This window comes from Hypanus sabinus, chromosome 16 (assembly GCF_030144855.1).
Source record: "Hypanus sabinus isolate sHypSab1 chromosome 16, sHypSab1.hap1, whole genome shotgun sequence".
Taxonomy (NCBI): domain Eukaryota; kingdom Metazoa; phylum Chordata; class Chondrichthyes; order Myliobatiformes; family Dasyatidae; genus Hypanus; species Hypanus sabinus.
In genome coordinates, this window is record NC_082721.1 from 30,436,767 (window position 1) to 30,455,396 (window position 18,630).

An 18,630-nucleotide genomic window follows, 5' to 3' on the forward strand; every position below is an offset into this window, starting at 1 on the left:
GCAGCTCATTTGCCAAATTAAGGTCTAGAGTTTTATTGGCAAAGAGGCAAGTGGGTGGGGGGAGGGGTGTATGGAGAAAGTAGTCAGCGATCAGATTAGTGGCGAAATAGTATCAGGAGCTCCACATAGGGGTACCTGGACAACTGTTGGGTTGAAGCATCAATGACTGTTCAGGGTGGAGAGTGAAGTTAGGAAAGCAGGGCTAGCACTGTTGATGAAAGACAATGCGTGTGAGCTGGAAAGAGAATAATCTTAAAGGGTGAATGACAGAAACTGTTAGAAACAGCAAACAGTAAGAAGATACTGAAGGGAGAAATATAGAGGAACAAAAATAAACAGAAGTTAAAAGATGCAAAAACTATAGGATAGTAATAATGGGGCACTTTTATTAGCCCAAAGTAAACTATGATCATAATGCTGTTAAGGACAGGGAAAGTGAAAATTTTTTAAAACGAGTTCCAGATTATTTTTTACAGCAGTGTGCCCAATGAAGAAGAATCCATTCTTGGATCTGGTTCTGGGGAATGAAGATGAGTAATCCTCACCAGGTTTCAACAGGAACGTGTTTCATATCGTAATATTTAGGTTAGTTGTAAGAAAAAGCGAAGAAACAATTAAATGTAGAAATAATTGGAGGAACAGCTTGGGATGAGAATTGCTGGGTAAAAGGGAAGGCTGACAGGTCAAAAGAACAATGGACTGCTTTTAAAGAAGGAATGGTTCTGCTGCAGTGAGGCAAATTTCCATGAGTGTCAAAGGTAGATTAAGCAAAAGTAGAACTCCCTGGTTGATGCAAGAGTCACAGTGAAGGAAAAGGAAAAAAAAATGTACTTCATGTGACAAATGTTAGGTTGCAAATAGCAGCAAGAACCCGACAGATTGCAAAAGGATCGGGAGGGAAGTAAAAACACAAATAAGAGAAGCAGAGCAAGAATGTAAGAAAAAGATTAGCTGGCAGCATAAATGGGAATCAGCCCCGTTGATGGGGAAATAGAAATCATCAAGATCAAAAAGAGAAGAGATGCTGAGGTCACTGCTGGGGTATTAAATTAATACTTATCATCAATCTTCACAGGCAAAGAGAGTGCTTAGTAAGTCGTGACAAAAGAGGAGATAACTGAGACTGTGAAAATGTTAAAGATTGATATCATGGTGGTACTAGAAAATTTGGCAGACTTAAAGAGAGTAAATCATGAGGATCGGAACTGATGCATCATAAGATTTTAGGGAAAGTTTGGGGAGAAAACTGTGGAATCACCGATCATAATCTTTTAAAACTCTTTGGATATGTGGGTGATACCAGAGGACCATAGGAAGAATATTACTCCCTTTCTCAAGGATAGGCCAAGCAGCTACAGACCATTCTGTTTAACTTTGGAGGTGGGAAAGCTTTTAAAAATATTGATCTAGGGTGGGAGTAAAAAGCATTGCAAAGAAAATAGATTAATTAAGCCAGCATGGACTTATTAAGGGCAAATCATATTGAGTAAATATGAACGAGTTTTTTGAGAAGGTAGCAGACTTGAAGGGTAATGCTGCCAAAGTTCAAAATTTCAAAGTAAATTTATTAGCAATGTAAATACATGTCACCAAACACTACCCTGAGATTAATTTCCTTGCAGGCATTCACATTAGAACAAAGGAATACAATAAAATCAACACAAAACTACACACAAACAATGACTGTCAAGCAGCCAATGTGACTGGACACAAGCTCTAGAAGGTCTTTGATAAGGTGCAACATAGCAACCTTATCAAAAGGAGACATTGATAGTATGCATATCAAGTTGACTAAGTAGCAGATAACAGGGGTTTATGCATATAGACATAAGGCGACTAATGGTATTCTCCAGGCATCATTGTTAGGAAGGCCATTTTTTTTCTGATTTGTATCAATGAGTTAGACTTAGGGTTACAAACCCATAATCTTTAAATTAATGTAAAACTCAAAACTTGGTAGTATTGTGAGCAATGAAGAGGATAGTGATAGCAACATAAATAATAGGCAGGCAGATGGCACAAGTTGTTTAATGTGGAGAAACATGAACTAATGCATTTTATTCAGAAAAAGAAGGAGAAGTAATATAGAATAAAGGAAATTGTTGTAAAAGGCATGCAGGAATAAAAGAATCAAGGAGAAGGGTGTGTGTGTACAAATCATTGGCCGTCACAAGGTGGTTAAAAAACCTGTAAGTTGTACACAGTTCTGGATTTTATCAGCTGAGGCAGAGAGAATGAAAGTAAAGCAATACTGAACCTTTACAAAACATGGGTGCAGCCCCAGCTGGAAGAATTAACGTTCATTTCTGATCACGGCTTTAGAAAGGGTATGATGCATTAGACAGGGTACAGAAAAGATTTACAAAACAGGTTCTTGGAATGAGGTGGCACAATTCAAGGGATAAATTTGAGAAGCTGGAGCTGCTTCTTTTGGAGGAGGGAAGGTTGAGGAAGGAGTTGACAGAAGTATGTAAAATGGTGAGGGTTCAGTATAGAGTAGATAGAGGAAGCATTTTTCCTCTGGCTGGAGTTTTGAGGGAATGAGGACAGAGATATAGCTTAAGAGTTAAGAGAATTAAGAGCAACAAGAAGATTTTTTTTTACACACAGTGTGTGACAGTAATCTATAATGACTTGTCTCTTGGTGAAGAGGAATGGTTTCAATTTTGGCCTTCAAGAAATAAATGGATATACACATAGTGCAAAAAAATGCGAGACTATGAAGAATGGATTCATGAGTGGAACTATTCAGTTGCTCTGAAAGAGAGCTAGTGCAAATGTGATGGGCCAAATGGCCCTCCTTCCATGCAGTAACTATCCCTGAGGGAGTTGGCATTGTTATTGTCACTGTTTTTATCTGCGGATGAGCAGGTTGGGGATTGTTATCATCACTGTTCTTTTTTTCTCTGAGTGACGGGGCCAGGGAGTTTTATTATCACTGTTTTTTCTGTGGGGGAGAGTTGTGGGAGTTTTGGGGTGTGCGTTTTGCTTCTTTCCTTTTTCGTGCCGGGGGGAGGGGGAAGTTGAAGTCTTTTATCAACTCCCATGGTCTTTTGTATTTCATGGCTGTCTGGAGAAGACAAAAATCAGAGTTGTATTGTACATGCATCCTTTGACAATAAAATGAACCTTTGAACTTTAAATACTTTGTTCTGAACAGTCCTTGCTATATGCCTACCCAGGGGTCAAAACGTATTTCATTTCATTCCCACATTAAGCAATTCCCTCATTGACAATGTTCATGAAATGCCTGGTTACCTTTGCGATGATGGCCCGCTGGGTGTTGAAACAGTTTTTTAGGTACAGGATGCTCTGGTTGCAGGACAAGCTGTGAAACAAGACCTTCAGGACCCCTGTGACCACAGACTTGAACTCGGGCATTGGGCCGCTCAGCTGGAAAGATGAAAATGTTTTAAAATATTTGATGGAAATCAGTTCTGGAATGTCGTGGCCCTGCGTCCTTCCTCTCTTACCCCAAGAATGAAACCTGAGGTTTGAATCATTCAAGCACATATACAGCTTGCTAAACAAGGCGCTCTTGGTAATGGTGCTTGAATCCTATCTGGACCTTGAAATATCTAATAGGTCCAACACACAATATTAATTAATAAGTAAACCTTTCAATTAATATTCCCATTATATTTGAGTCGGGGAATAGTGAACTGTTTGTGTAACTATGACCGCAAAAGCATGTAAATAGAGAGGCCAACTTTAATAAACATAGAACTGACAACCGCAGGGCAAAACAATCAGATGAAAAGTGAACTATTAAGTAGATATCAGCAGATTAAATATTATAATGCTGATGGTTTGATTTTGGAACTATTCCTGACATAACAAGTCCGATCCAGGGACACTTGCTCTGATTTTGAGATTTAGTGGAACAGTAAAGGTAGAATTCAAGAGAAAAGTACAATTCCATTTCTAACTGCTTGAGAGCAATTTGCATGTATTATGGGGAGACACATTGGTGCAGCTCATAGAGCTGTGCCTCACAGTCTTGGGTTCAATCCTGTTCTCAGGTACTGTCTATGTGGAGTTTTCTCGCACCCCTCCTTCCCATGAACACGTGGGATTTCTCCAGTTTCCTCACATGAGCCAAAGACAACTGAGTTGGTAGATTAGTGGCCAACGTAAGTTGAAGCTCTTGTGAAGGTGACTGGGGAGGGTGGATGACAATGTGGGGAGAATAATATGGGATTAATGTAGGATTGGTGAGAGTGCACGGCTGCTGGTTGGCATGGATTGGTGGGCTGAAGGATCTGTGCTGTATCTCTCTCTGACTCCACGACACAATGAACTTCCCAATTGTTGAGCATGATGGCGGTGGGGGGGGGGGGGGGGAGGGGATGTGGCTCAGTAAAAAGACTATTGTACCTCATACCTGGATCAACAGCTCCAGGGTATCTAACACAATCAGGTTGGTCTCCACAGTTAGGTTCCCATTGATCAAGGCTTCCTGCTCCAGTTCCAACTTCAACCTGAGATTACAGAGATAGGCAAAGAGTCATTAGCTTAGCATTAGAGTTGGAAGCAAGCTGTGCCAACCTCCGATCTGGTTCAAAGAGGCCAAGGCGTGTAACAATAATTGGCTGGGGTGTATTGGGAGGGTTGAACAAAAATTAGGTCTGTGGAAACACCACCCTCTGTCAATAACTGGGAAAAGCTTTACCATCAAGTGTGATGTGCTTTTAGGGCATGGATGTGGCCTGTTCCACACTCCTCCACCTCAGTAATCACCAGCCCATCAGTAAGCCCAGGATGGAGTCAGTCTGATGGGCCATGATACACAACTCCCCAGAGAATGGAGGCAAAAGTGTAGCCAATGTTGCCCTCATCCTGATGTGTGTGGCTGCATCAGGCTGTACACGGATCCAAAGTAGGTGGGCATACGTGTTACTAAAGCTGAAGTTCTACCAGTCCCTGGTATCCCCATTGCCACACAATGTCTGGGCCAGCTAGACATTGCTGCACTACCTATCCTTTGTGAAAAGAGTTCTTCCAAGCAAACACCCTTGACCACACATCCATCAAGCAGTGTGGGGTAGAACCTCCATGGAAACTGTGGGGTGGTCCTTTCAGCAAAATGTCCTTATCATCTCTCAGAATTCACAAAAAAACCCCAAAGACCTTGGCTGGCAGTAAGAGGGGCCTTCACAATCAGATGCTTCCTTTTAGATGACATATCACTCCTAATGCATTCTGCCCTCCGCACGCAGTGGTGGGGAAGAGACAGTCACCCGGTGCTTTGCAGACTGTGGATTTGATAAGAAGGTGTGGAAAAGGATGGAGAGTCCATGTCTCGGTTCATTCCCAGTACCAGTGTAACAGAGGACTTGCTAATCTTTGGTTGTTCTCAGGGGCAACACTGAGACAGATCAGGTACTGCTGGGTCTGACTGAAACTTGGTGTTTCAGCACAGTGAGATGTCCGTAAAGGAATGCTGCCAGTTGGAGGAATATGTACTGAGGGATGCGCTAAAGCTCGTTGCAGTCAAAGCTAAGGCTCTATGGGGAACGACCGCAGTCTGGACCCTTTCCTCTATTGCATATGGAGGAGCTGGGTCAGGTGAGGAAGCCCCTCAAACAATGAAAGGGTGTATCACCCCAGGAGCCACGTAAGTGGTAATGGTGTTTGGTTTTAAAAAATAAGTTAAAATCAGAATCAGGTTTAATATCTCCAGGTTTAATAACTTTATGGCAGTGGTACAATGAAATACATGATAAATAAATATAGAGAGAAATACTGAAATTACAGTAAGTATATATATATATATATGTCTATTAAATAGTTAAGTTAACTAAGTAGTGCAAAAAAAGAGAAATTAAAAAGTAGGAAGTTAGTTCATGGGTTCAATGTCCATTTAGAAATCAGATGGCTCAGATGAGGGGAAAAGTCTGTTCCTGAATTGCTGAGTTTGTGCCTTCAGGCTCCGGTAACAATAAGAAGAGAGCACATGCTGGGTAATCGGTGCCCTTAATGATGGATGTCACCTTCCTAAGGCATCACTCCTTGAAGATGTCTTGGATACTACGGAGGCTAGTACCCATGATAGAGCTGACTAATTTTACAAGGTTCTGCTTGCATTATTACTGAATATTACATTATTCTTAAATTACAGCATGTAATGACAATGAATGTGAACAGTCTGCACTATTTCTTCTTTTATTATGAATAAAGCTTATTATTGAAGTATAAAAAATGGTGATTTATATACTAAACAATTTACATTATGCAAAGCAGAACGTCTCTATTATGTGTTTACCTCCATGCAGACAGACAGCAGCTTCGCAGAGGCCTCTGAAACTCCCTCTCTTAAATATCATTACAGTACATACACATCAAGTGGTTGGTGAAATGATACAATTCCAAAAAGGGTTCACATCTAAAGTAAGCTCATTTACATCAGTCACAGACAGAATAAACTATCCTTTTAGCTTTCTGTAGATTTGACTGATTCTTCCTTGACAGAGCAATTACTCCGAAACCACTTGTCTACTTTAGGGTGTGTGGAGTTTCATTTCCCAACTTCACAGAGATGGAAGGAGACAAAAAGGAGATTTCCCATGGCTTTATGATGATTTAGGTAATGCACAGAAAAGTGGCAACAAAGGTTGTATACAAAATTATGACAAGCATAGATAGGGTAAAGGTTGGGATGGGACTAAGTAGATTAATAGTTCAGCACAGACTAGATGGGCTGAAGGCCATCATAAAGCATTAAGGCCTGTTTCTGTGCAATAGTGTTCTATAACTATGATTCTATGAGAGAAAGACAGGATGTGAATGAATCACTATCAGATATTATAAACAGCCCTTTTTTTCTTTTTCCAGTTTTTCTTCTCTTTTTCCTTTTTTGTTTTTTTTTCTTTATTAGCTATTAGATTAGATTAGTTTTTTTGCATATTTTTTTTCTTTTTCTTTTCTCTGTTTTTTTTATTATATGTTATGATATACCTAGATTTGCCTTGTTTATTTATATATTGTATCGTCCATGATTTGGGAATACTCATTTATACTGTAATCATTGCGTATGCATTCTTTCATGTGCAGTTGAAATGTGTATATTTGTAATCCCATTATCTATGTATCAATTGTATTTTGTTGATATTAATAACAATAATAAAAAGATTGGAAAAAAAAATCACTATCAAAACGTATTGTCCCCAGTGGTGCTGCTCTGGAACCTCAGAATGGGGAACATTAAGAAATAGAAGTTGGAGGGGGGGGGGGGTCAGGAGAAGTTGGAGGATTCAGAGTAAACTCCAGAATTAGAGTGGAAATGCTAATCAGTTCAGTGGAATGCATGGAGAGAGTACTATGGGTAGAGGGAATCAGACGTTTGCTTTCTGTGGTGAATATCTCTGCAGACATTGACACACTTACTAAGGGAGGGAATCTATGGGCGTTTATGCAAACTTCAACATATTTACTGGGGAGTCTGTGCCAGTGCTGTCACACTCACTGGAAGTTAGTGCAAACGTTGACACACTGGGAGTCTGTGAAAACACTGACTGAATATCTGTGTAAATGTTGACACACTGGGAGTCTGTGGAAACACTGACAGTGAATATCTGTGTAAACATTGACACACTGGCAGTCTGTGGAAACACTGACTGAATATCTGTGTAAACGTTGACACACTGGGAGTCTGTGGAAACACTGACTGAATATCTGTGTAAACGTTGACACACTGGGAGTCTGTGAAAACACTGACTGAATATCTGTGTAAATGTTGACACACTGGGAGTCTGTGGAAACACTGACAGTGAATATCTGTGTAAACATTGACACACTGGCAGTCTGTGGAAACACTGACAGTGAATATCTGTGTAAACGTTGACACACTGGGAGTCTGTGGAAACACTGACAGTGAATATCTGTGTAAACGTTGACACACTGGGAGTCTGTGGAAACACTGACATGCTCACGGTGAGCGTCATTCGCAGAGACTCTGTGTTCATTGACACATGGACTCTGTTCAAACATTGATACACTCCCTGGGTTGCACACCTGGAGTGTCCACAGAACCCAGGACAGTGAGAGCCTTGTGAACACTCACAGTATACTTGGTCCTGGAATGATATTTCAAAATCTGAATCTAACATTGAATGTAGCATCGTCAGGCTCTCGTCTCTTCCGGTCTTGTAGCTCATATCCAGTGTTGACAACATTCTTCATGTTTCACTGCTAGTTAACTTTAGTTATTCACCACCCCTCTCTGCTCTCTTTCACCCAAACTGCATCACCGTCTGCTCTCAATCCTATCAGAGACTTCCTCTCTCCTCTCTCTGCCCCTTTCTCTTTCCTTTGTTCACCTCTCACTTTTCTCCCGGTCTGATGAAAAGTCATAAACCTGTATCTGTTTCTGTTTCCCCTGTCTGCAGACCCTTCTGACCCATTGACCAGTTTCTATTTTAACCCAAAAAGGGCAACATGAACTCTTACTCATCAGGGCTGTTGGATCTCCGTTGAATCTCTGAAGTCAGAAAGGGCAAGCATTCTTAATACCAAGATTTCCGTTTATTTTAGTGTGCAAATAAACAGGCAAATGCTGTGCAAACTAAAGAAAGAGCTGAGGAATGGTGGTGAGAGGGGAATTAATGCTAAGAGTGTAAGACAAAGGAATAAAAGATGGTGTTTCTGAAAAACATCTATCACTTTTATAGACAAGGTAAAGAAAATTCCTTAGATAGAGGTAAATTAGTTAATAGGCTACAATTGCAATGACATCACGTGGGAAATGTGCTGACACTTAGCCAATGAAAAATGAGAAAGGTGATAAACCGCTAGTTTAGCTGCTCTACCGCTTTTTGCCAGTGAGTGTGAAAGATACATGAGTTTGTTAAAAAGTACAAATCTTGTAAAAAGTATTATTAAAATAAAACAGTGGTTTCCAAACAAGGAACACACACAAAATGCTGGAGAAAATCAGCTGGCCAGGCAGCATCTATGGAAAAGAGTACTGTCGACATTTCGGGCTGCCTGCCGAAGGGTTTCAGCCCAAAATGTCCACTGTACTTTCTTCCATAGATGCTGCCTGGACTGCTGAGTTCCTCCAGCATTTTGTGTGTGTTGCTTGGATTTCCAGCATCTGCAGATTTTCTGTTGTTTCCAACGAGGAGATGAATTATAACTCTCTCCTGAATTTCCATCAGACAGCTTGGGATTAGCCTGGATATTTGATACAATACTGCACTGTTTCCACATCTGTCACATTTAGAACAGGTGCTGAGTCAGAGACGTAACCATAGTGGGACGACACAATGAAGCAGCAGGTAGAGCTGCTGCCTCAGATCTCCAGCAGCCCAAGTTTGATCCTGGTTTGGTGTTGCTGTTTGTGTGAGACTTGCATGTTCTCCCAGTGATAAGCACAGGAGATTCTGCAGATGCTGGAAATCCAGAGCAGCAACACTAAATGCAGGAGGAACTCAGCAGGTTAGGCACCATCTGTGGAGAGGAATAAAGGCTGAGACCCTTTATCAGGATTGGAAAGAAAGGCAGAAGGAAGCTAGTATAAGAATTTGAGGGAGAGGAAGGAGTACAAACTGGCGGGCGATAGGTGAAGCCTGATATAGGATCCTGGCCTGAAACGTTTACTGTTTATTCCCCTCTGAAGATGCTGCCTGACTTGCTGCATTCCTTCAGCATTTCCTCTGTGTTACTCTCTGTGATAACGTAGTTTCTCCTGGATGTGTCCATTTCCTCCCACAACCTCGCGCGTAGTTCAGTGGTAGAATTTGAGGCGTGTTGATGGGAATGCGTGGAGGATAAAATGGGACTAGTGTAAATGGGTGGTTGATGGTTAGCATGAACTCAAAGGGCCAAATGGCCTGATTCTGTGCAGTATCTCTCTACAACTCCAATCCCCCTGCCAGTTTCTGCTCACTGTTTTGGTTCTGTTTCATCCTCCGATTTGTAACCTGATTCTCTGTGTTGTAGGGTGCTGTCTGGCTCTTACCTCAGTACCGGCTGGTTCACCTTCATCCTGGCAATGGAGGCCTGTGACACCATTTACGTCTACGGAATGATCAACGATACGTACTGTAGGTACCACCAGAAGGGGCACACTTCACATCACACGGCCAGTCTCTCCTATGCCCCCGCCCACTGGCCCACTCCCACAGCTTGTGTAATGTCATAGTCCTTTGGGCAAGCACGTATGGAGCTGTTGTCCTGCAGCCCCCGGTCTCCTGGACCGGCTTCAGCTGTGAACTCGCTTTTAGGGACCCGGCAGCTCATGTACTCTGTATTCTTTCTTTACTTTTGTTTTGTGTGTGTGTCTTTATCCCCTGCAGCTTCTGCTGTGTTACTTTGTTTGGTGGGTGCCTTCAAGAAGGTGAATCTCGAGTTTGTAAACAGTAGACATCTCTCTCTCTCTCTCCCTACTGCCCGTCACCCCGCTGGCATTTACGGCAGCAGTGAAGGTCCTCCATCTCTGGCCCCGTTCAGGGCTCCCTTCATCGTGTCGGTAGCTCAGTTTTCACTACTGTCATGCAGGTCCCAGATGGAGACTCGGGAATACCGTCACACTCAGGTGTAGAATGATTCTTCGTCGCTGTTTCCGTAACAATTTTGTTTGACCAGTCAGGGTTGTTAGCCCTGAGCTGAGCCCCCGAACCAGGAGGGCTGGTGGGTCACTCTTGGTCTGGCCTCTACCCTTTGACCTGTTTGGCATGGCTGACCCGACCAAGAGCCAAAGCACAAAGCCCTGACTCCAGCCAGCATCTCTCTCTGGGCCATTGAGGCAAGGTTGTCGTCTTGGAGAAAACTGCATGTGCACTTTGATAACAAATCTGAACTTTGAAATTTGAGTCATGGTCTTCTGCCCAACTCTTTCATTCTGAGCGTGATGACAATCTAAACTAATCCCCTTCACTAGTGTTTGGTCCATAACCTGCTAGGCCTTTCTATCCTTGTGCCTGTACTAGTGTTTTTAAAAATATAATTGTACCCAACTCTACAGCTTCGTCTGACAGTTCTAACCACTTTCCAGCCTCTCCCTGCACGAAAAAGTTGCCCTTCAACTCTCTTTTAAATCAGAATTAGATTTAGTATCACCGGCATGTGTCGTGAAACTTGTCTTTGCAACAGCAGTACAATGCAATACATGATAATAGAACCCATCAAATGGTGAAAGGCCTCGAGTCTAAGACCAGAACATACAGCCTCAGAATTTTGAACAGAGATGAGGAGGCATTTCTTTAGCCCAAGTGTGGTGAATCTGTGGAATTCATTGCCGCTGGCAGCTGTGGAGGCCAAGTCTTTATGTATATTTAAGGCAAAGTTGATTGGTCAGGGCATGAAGGGATGAAGGGAGAAGGCGGGAGTTTGGGGCTGAGGGAAACTTTGGATTAGTCATGATGAAGTGGCAGAGCAGACTCGATGGGCCAAATGGCCTAATTCTGTTCCTATACCTTAAGGTCTTATATATTCTAACTGGCTGCATCGCTATCTGGTATTGGGGGTGGGGCTATTGCACAGGATTAAAAGAAGCTGCAGAAAGTTGCAGAAATAGAAATAAAAAAGTAGTGAGGTATTGTTCATGGGTTCAAAGTCCATTCAGAAATCGGTTGGCAGAGGGGAAGAAGCTGTTCCTGAAATGCTGAGTGTGTGCCTTCAGGCTTCTGTACCTCCTACCTGATGGTAACAGTGAGAAAAGGACATGCCCTGGGTGCTGGAGGTCCTTAATAATGGACACTGCCTTTCTGAGACACCGCCACCTAAAGATGTCCTGGGTACTTTGTAGGCTAGTGCCCAAGATGGAGCTGACTTTCAGTCCTGTGCAGTAGCCCCTCCATACCAGACAGTGAGCTGTTGTCTTTATAACAACATCGATATGTTGGGACCAGGTTAGCTCCTTGGAGACCTTGATACCCAGGAACTTGAAGCTGCTCACTCTCTCCACTTCTGATCCCTCTATGAGGATTGGTATGTGTTCCTTCGTCTTACCCTTCCTGAAGTCCACAATCAGCTCTTTCATCTTATTGATGTTGAGTGCCAGGTTTCGCACTCTTAGTTAAAAATAATTTAATCCCATATACAAATAGACACAAATGCACATGTCAGTAACTACACTAAGTACGTCATAACCAAAAATACAAAGCATGTTGAGAAAGGGACTTCCTTACTTTTCTCTGCCAATAGGTTGGCGCCATTGCGTCAGGTCCTTTCTCCAGCGTAACTTCTCATGAAGGCCCATCCCTGAGAACCACCTGTCAATTCCTGAAACAAACAACTTAACTTAGTCACGTCAAAGAGTAGACTTGGCCAGAGTAAGACTTCCATATTTCTTGCAATTTCTGCTCCATTGGCCAAATTTTAGGTACGGGGCATCCATCTCAACAGTGAAGATCAGGGTTGTTTTACATACCAGACCTCCTTTAAATTTTGCATTTTGTGAGCAGCTCTGCAAAAGTGGGTCAAATAGCTTTCTGGTGTCATTGATTCCACCATTCAACAGCCTAAGGCAGCTTGCTGAGTTCAACAACAGCATTTCACAGTTATACAGCAGCCCTATTGCAATAAAATAGCCCAAGGTGCTTCGTAGAAATGGTATCAAACAAAATTTGTCCCCCAATTTACAGAAAATAACAACAGGCCAGTCTCAAAGAAGGTGAGAAGACCAAGAGGCTTGGGGGAGGGGGACAGAGTTCCGAGTTCAGGGCCTTGACAATTGAGGCACGGGATCCAATGGTGAACAAAGAAATCTTGGAATACTCAGCAATGTCAGCCATTTGAGTTATTGGTCCCAGTCACTGATAGAATGGGTGAGGATGGGTGTAAATCAAACCTATTGTAAGTACAATTGTAACACACAAATACACATTTTAAATATCCACTGTGACAATCCTACATGGTACATTCACACTTACAGTCAGAGAAATAGAGAAGTAATAAGCACATTATATGTGTAGGCCTCTGTTTGACCATGGATTTGTGCCTTGGAAAGTTTCCAGGGCGCAAGCCTGGGCAAGGTTGTGTGGAAGACCGGCAGTTGCCCAAGCTGCAAGTCTCCCCTCTCCATGCCCCCGATGTTGTCCAAGGGAAGGGCATTAGGACCCATACAGCTTGGCACCGGTGTCGTCACAGAGCAATGTGTGGTTAAGTGCCTTGCTCAAGGACACAACACGCTGCCTCAGCCAAGGCTCGAACTAGCGACCTTCAGGTCACCATATGAATGCCTTAACCAATTGGCCACGTGCTAACACGCACATTATATAAATACAAGGTAAAACCCAACATTTTCCAGTGACGAGTTTGAGGGGCAGACGATGTCCTGTATTTTATTTGTGGGAGGGACGACCACCTGCAGGAAAAGCGTTCCCCATGACGGGGAAGTCTATTACAGGGCTCATAGCCTCAAGATGCTGCTGTCACAACCATAGACTCTGCTGTGGAGTCTGGGCACCCTCGCTGAAGGCGATAGTCAATCACTCTCGTGAGTATGCACGGTCCACTCAATTAGTGTTTCATTGTGGTTGTCCCTTCCTTTCGTTTCAGTGTTGTCGAGCCTTGAGTGAAGCACAACAGTAATACCCTCTGCTTACCTTGGTTCTTGATCTGGGAAGGAAGACTACAGTTCAGATAGACGCTGTAAAGGAGCGGAATGTACTTAGTATTAAGTTATTGCTTCTGAGCCACATTGTTGGCATTAGCTTTCAGTTTGAGAGTTTTAGTTAACGGCCTGATTGGGTTTGTGTTTATTATTTTTCCTCTGTTCTGCACAGCTCTTAGTAAAATTTAGTGAACTGTTCAATCTGCTTCAGTGTCTCTCCCCCTGCACTTGGACCATAACTGGACTAGAGGAGGCCTGAACATGTAATCATCGGAAGTCAATCTCCCATGTAATGATTAGCACATCGCTTTATAGTATAGGCAACCTGGATTAATTTCCCACTTCTGTCTGTAAGGAATTTGTACATTCTCCCTGTGAACGTGTGGGTTTCCTCCGGGTTCTCCAGTTTCCTCCCACAGTCCAAAGATGTATCGGTTGGTAGATTAATTGATCATTGTAATTTATCCCGTGATTACGCTGGGATTAAACATTGGGTAGTAAAGAAAGCTTTTGGCACATTGGCCTTCATAAATCAAAGTATTGAGCATAGGAGATGGGATATTATGTTGAAGTTGTATAAGACATTGGTGAGGCCTAATTTGGAGTATTGTGTGCAGTTTTGGTCACCTACCTACAGGAAAGATGTAAATAAGGTTGAATGAGCACAGTGGAAATTTAAAAGGACATTGCTGGGTCTGGAGGACCTGAGATATAAGGAAAGATTGAATAGGTTAGGGATTGAACAGTCAGTGCTCACTTAGAATCACTGTTATTACAGACCACAAACCTAGCCAGAAACTGTGGTGTTGAGATGGACTCCAACTTAAATTTTACCTGCCACATTTAAGACAATTACAAAGACAGCCTACTACTATCTTAAAAATATAGTGGGAGTTAGAGTCCTTATGCCTCAGCAAGATCTAGAAAAACTCATCCATCTATTTATTTTTAGTAGGCTTGACCACTGTAATGGCATTTTCACGGGTCTCTGTACAAATTCCCTCAGGCATTGCTGCGAGAGTCCTCACCAAGACCAAGAAAGCAGAACGTATCACTCCGGTTCTCAGATCACTACACTGGCTTCCCGTCCATCAGAGGATAGAGTTTAAAATAGTACTACTGGTTTATAGAGCACTGAGTGGTTTAGGGTCAAAATACATCTTGGATCTCTTGCCGCATCATGAACCTTCCCGAGCTCTCAGGTCGTCTGGGGCAAGTCTGCTTACCAGGGTCAAAACTAAATATGGTGGAGAAGCTTTTAGTTACTCTGCTCCATGTATCTGGAATAACCTTCCAGAAGATCTGAGGTCTGCCCCAACTTTAAGTTCTTTTAAGTTGAGGCTTAAAACTTTTCTTTTTGCTGTAGCTTTTTATTAGAATCTCCTGCACTGTAACTTTTATTTCTTTATTTTTATGTGTGACTTTATCTCTTTATATCATCTGAAATTTGATATTTGATTTTTATATCTTGTTTTATGTAAAGCACTTTGAACTGCCTTGAGTTTGAAAGGTGCTCTACGAATAAACTTGCCTTTATTCCCTGGAATGTAAATGTTTAAGATGAGATTTAATCGAGGTATAAAAATTATGAGGGGTGTAGACAGGGTAAATGCAAGCAGGCCTCTTCCACTCAGGTTGGGGGGACTACAACTAGAGGTCATGGGTCAAGGGTGAAAGGTGAAAAGTTTAAAGGGTACATGAGGGGAAACTTCTTCACTCAGAGGGTCGCCAGAGAGTGGAATGAGCTGCTAGCACAAGTTGTTCATGAAAGCTCAATTTCAACGTTTAAGAGAAGTTTGGGTAGGTACATGGATGGTAGGGGTATGGATGTCTATGTTCCTGGTGGGAATAGGTACTTTAAATGGCTCAGCATAGACTAGATGGGCCAAAGGGCCTGTTTCTGTGCTGTAATTTCTATACCTCTATACTGGATGGTGTGGCTGGAAGGACTGGAAGGACCAATGTAGAGTGAGAGGAAGACAACTTTTCCAGGAATTAAGGTGGGTGAAGAGACACTGGAAATTGAACCTGAAAGAAGGGTAACTGGTACTAACACCTACTGTAGGAGACGGTAACTCCCTCACCTGTATATTCCCGGCGGTTCATCATTTCCCGCCGGGCTCCTGTGGTTCCAAAAATGTTCTCCTCGAGCCGTAACTTCATGTCTCTGGACTTCCTATAGATGAGGCTGCTGATCTGTTCCGTGGACGGCTGGCCCTATGAACAGAGAAAATGTCAGCTCATTCTCTCCTCACTCCCGTAATGAAGCCAGTTTGCTCAGGGAGCACCTCCTGGAGGCCATTCAGCCCACAGCATTTGCTCCTCCTGCAGACTGTACTCTTTTACTTTACCAAATGAAATGACCCGTGTGTTCAGTACGCAAGACAGGTTTTTCACCACATACATCAGTATATGCGACAATAATTGTGGGGCAGTAGCATAGTGGGTAGCACAATGCTTTACAGTACAGGCGACCTGGGTTCAATTCCCACTGCTGCCTGTAAGGAGTTTGTACGTTCCCCCGTGGGTTTCCTACGGGTGCTCTGGTTTCCTCCCATAGTCCAAAGACCAGTTGGTAGGTTAGTTGATGAATGGAAACTGTCCCAGGATTAAATCGGGGATAGCTGGGTGACAGCTCAAAAGGCCAGAAGGGCCCATTCTCAATAAATAAATAAAATAAAGAATAAACTGATTCAATTCATCAATTTACCACAGTCTGTGCTGAGAGAGTATAGAACGAGGACAGTGACTTTGTTAGCGGCAGTGTGCAGTTTTCTTAATGTATTTTTCCATTATTATTGATAAGGGATGTGCAGGCAGTGTCATAGCCTCAACAAAGTATCAGACTGCTCCCCACTTCTGCAGAATGTGAGGGCATCAGTACCTCTCTGCCTGGGTGCTGGAGGAGAGGGGGCATTAAAGCAAGCTTTGTGTAGACAAGGGAGATGAGTGAGTTTATTAATAGGTAGCAGATATAGGAGCAGAATTAGGCTATTCATCCCATTGAGCCTGCTCTGATATCTGATCATTGCTTATTTATTTTCCCTCTCAGTCTCATTCTCCTGCCTCTCCCCATAATGCCCTTACTAATCACGAATCTATCAATCTCCGCTTTAAATATACCCAACGACTCCACAGCCACCCGCAGTAATGAATTCAATCTCTGGCCAAAGAAAATTCTCCATGTCTCTGTTATCTTTCTACTCTGAGGCTGTGTCCTCTGGTTCCAGACTCTGTCACTGTTGGAAGCATCCTCTCCATGTCCACTCTGTCTTGTTCCTTACAACTTCAGATGTGTCTGTGGATAGACTTAAAGCTCAGCACATGCTTCTGACTGAGGACAATAACTGCTCCACAATACTATACAGTTTCAACTCTGCCTTTCCTCTCTGTGTCAGGTTGAGAGGGACCCCAATCACAGCAGGCATTCTTACGGGCCCCCTTTCTACTCCCCCTCTCTCTGTGCTCATTTACAGTTTATACTCACATCATTTGACTTTGATTTATTTCTCAGAAGATGCACATAGAAACAGCAGTCAGCTGCGGCAGGCCATTCGGCCCCTCAAACCTGTCCCATCATAATGTGATCACGGCTGAACATCCACTACAACATTGCACTCTCTCATCCCCTTCCTCTTCTCCTCGATGTGTCCAAAATGAACCTATCACATCCTTAAATCAGTTCAGTGAGTTGGTCTCTAGAGAATTCCACAGGACGCCACCAAATGAAGATATTTTCCCTCAATTCCATCCCAAATCTCTTGCCCTGAGACCTGAGGTTGTGAGCACTAAATACCTAGAAACATCCTCTCCAGTCTGTGAGGCCCCCTCAGAATTAATTAGACCCCATCTTCTTCTAAACTCTAATGAATATGAAACTAGTTGACCTAATAATCTCTCTTCATAAGACGGGCCTGGGAGACAGGCTCTTCCTGGGAGACAGTCTGGGCTTGTGCATTAAATGAATCTGGCACTCTTGCAGTCCTAGAAGCAAGCCATTTCCAAGTTCTTTCAATAAGGATCATTCCCTTAAACAAATTTATTAGGATAACTAAACTTCTAAATGGTGTTATGTGTGTATCTGTCACCCTCTGACCTCATACTCAAAGGTGGACACACAGAGGTCAAGGAGCTGCAGAAGGCTGAACAACCGCTGGGCTGGAAGCCCCAGGATCCATTCTTCAAGGGCCGTTTCATCTGCATTCTTCAGAACCCACAGAAAGCAAAATAGGAGGGTCTGGGTCATTTCCAACGCGATGGAACTTGGACCTAGGGGCTGTAAGAAAGAAAAGATATTATACGCATCTTGATCATGCTCAGTAGTGTATCGTAGTCAGAATCAGAATGAGAATCAGGTTTATTATCACCGGCATGTGTCGTGAAATTTGTTAACTTAGCAGCAGCAGTTCAATGACATAACGAAGAAGAAAAAATAGAAAAATAAATAAATTACAGTATACATATATTGAATAGATTAAAAATCATGCAAAAAATAAATTATTTTTTCAAAAGTGAGGTAGCATTCACAGGTTCAATGTTCATTTAGGAATCGGATGGCAGAGGGGAAGAAGCTGATCCTCAGTCACTGAGTGTGTGCCTTCAGGCTTCTGTACCTCCTTCCTGATGGTAACAATGAGAAAAGGGCATGCCCTGGGTGCTGGGGCTAGTACCCAAGGCAGCTGACTAAATTTACCACCCTCTTCGGCTCTGTGTAGTAGCCCCCATCCCCAGCCCCCCCATACCAGACATTGATCTGGTATATGCAATCAGCTTTAACTTTTACAAGGAAATCCTTTAAAAAGGAAAAACTTGCAAGAAAGAACACAGGAAACACAGGAAAGGGATTAATTGGAAGGCTCCCCTTCCATCCCGGTGACTATCTTGCAATTAACTATTTAACTTTTATCTGGAGAGATTCAGGAAAGGTTAATGAGCAACACACACAAAATGCTGGAGGAACTCAGCAAGCCAGGTGGCATCAATGGGAAAAGGTACAGTCGACGGTTCAGGCCAAGACCCTTCGGCAGGGTCAGTTCTTCCAACATTTTGTGTGTGTTGTTCAGATTTCCAGC

At 42.8% G+C, this 18,630-nt stretch overlaps 1 protein-coding gene across 3 annotated transcripts in view; it reads right to left on the reverse strand.

Annotated features, from left to right (window-relative positions):
- LOC132406173 (dedicator of cytokinesis protein 8-like) overlaps positions 1–18,630 on the reverse strand; it is a 239,078-nt gene that overhangs the window by 34,492 nt on the left and 185,956 nt on the right. For all 3 annotated transcript variants that reach the window (XR_009516088.1, XR_009516087.1, XM_059991466.1), the window contains exons 30-34: positions 17,655–17,834; positions 15,643–15,775; positions 12,132–12,225; positions 4,385–4,481; positions 3,259–3,393 (exon numbers count right to left, since the gene is read on the reverse strand). Coding sequence is in view for 1 of the 3 variants with exons in the window: in XM_059991466.1 (XP_059847449.1) it covers positions 3,259–3,393; positions 4,385–4,481; positions 12,132–12,225; positions 15,643–15,775; positions 17,655–17,834 (639 nt within the window). In the remaining 2 variants the exon portion in view is untranslated. The remainder of the gene's footprint in view (positions 1–3,258; positions 3,394–4,384; positions 4,482–12,131; positions 12,226–15,642; positions 15,776–17,654; positions 17,835–18,630) is intronic.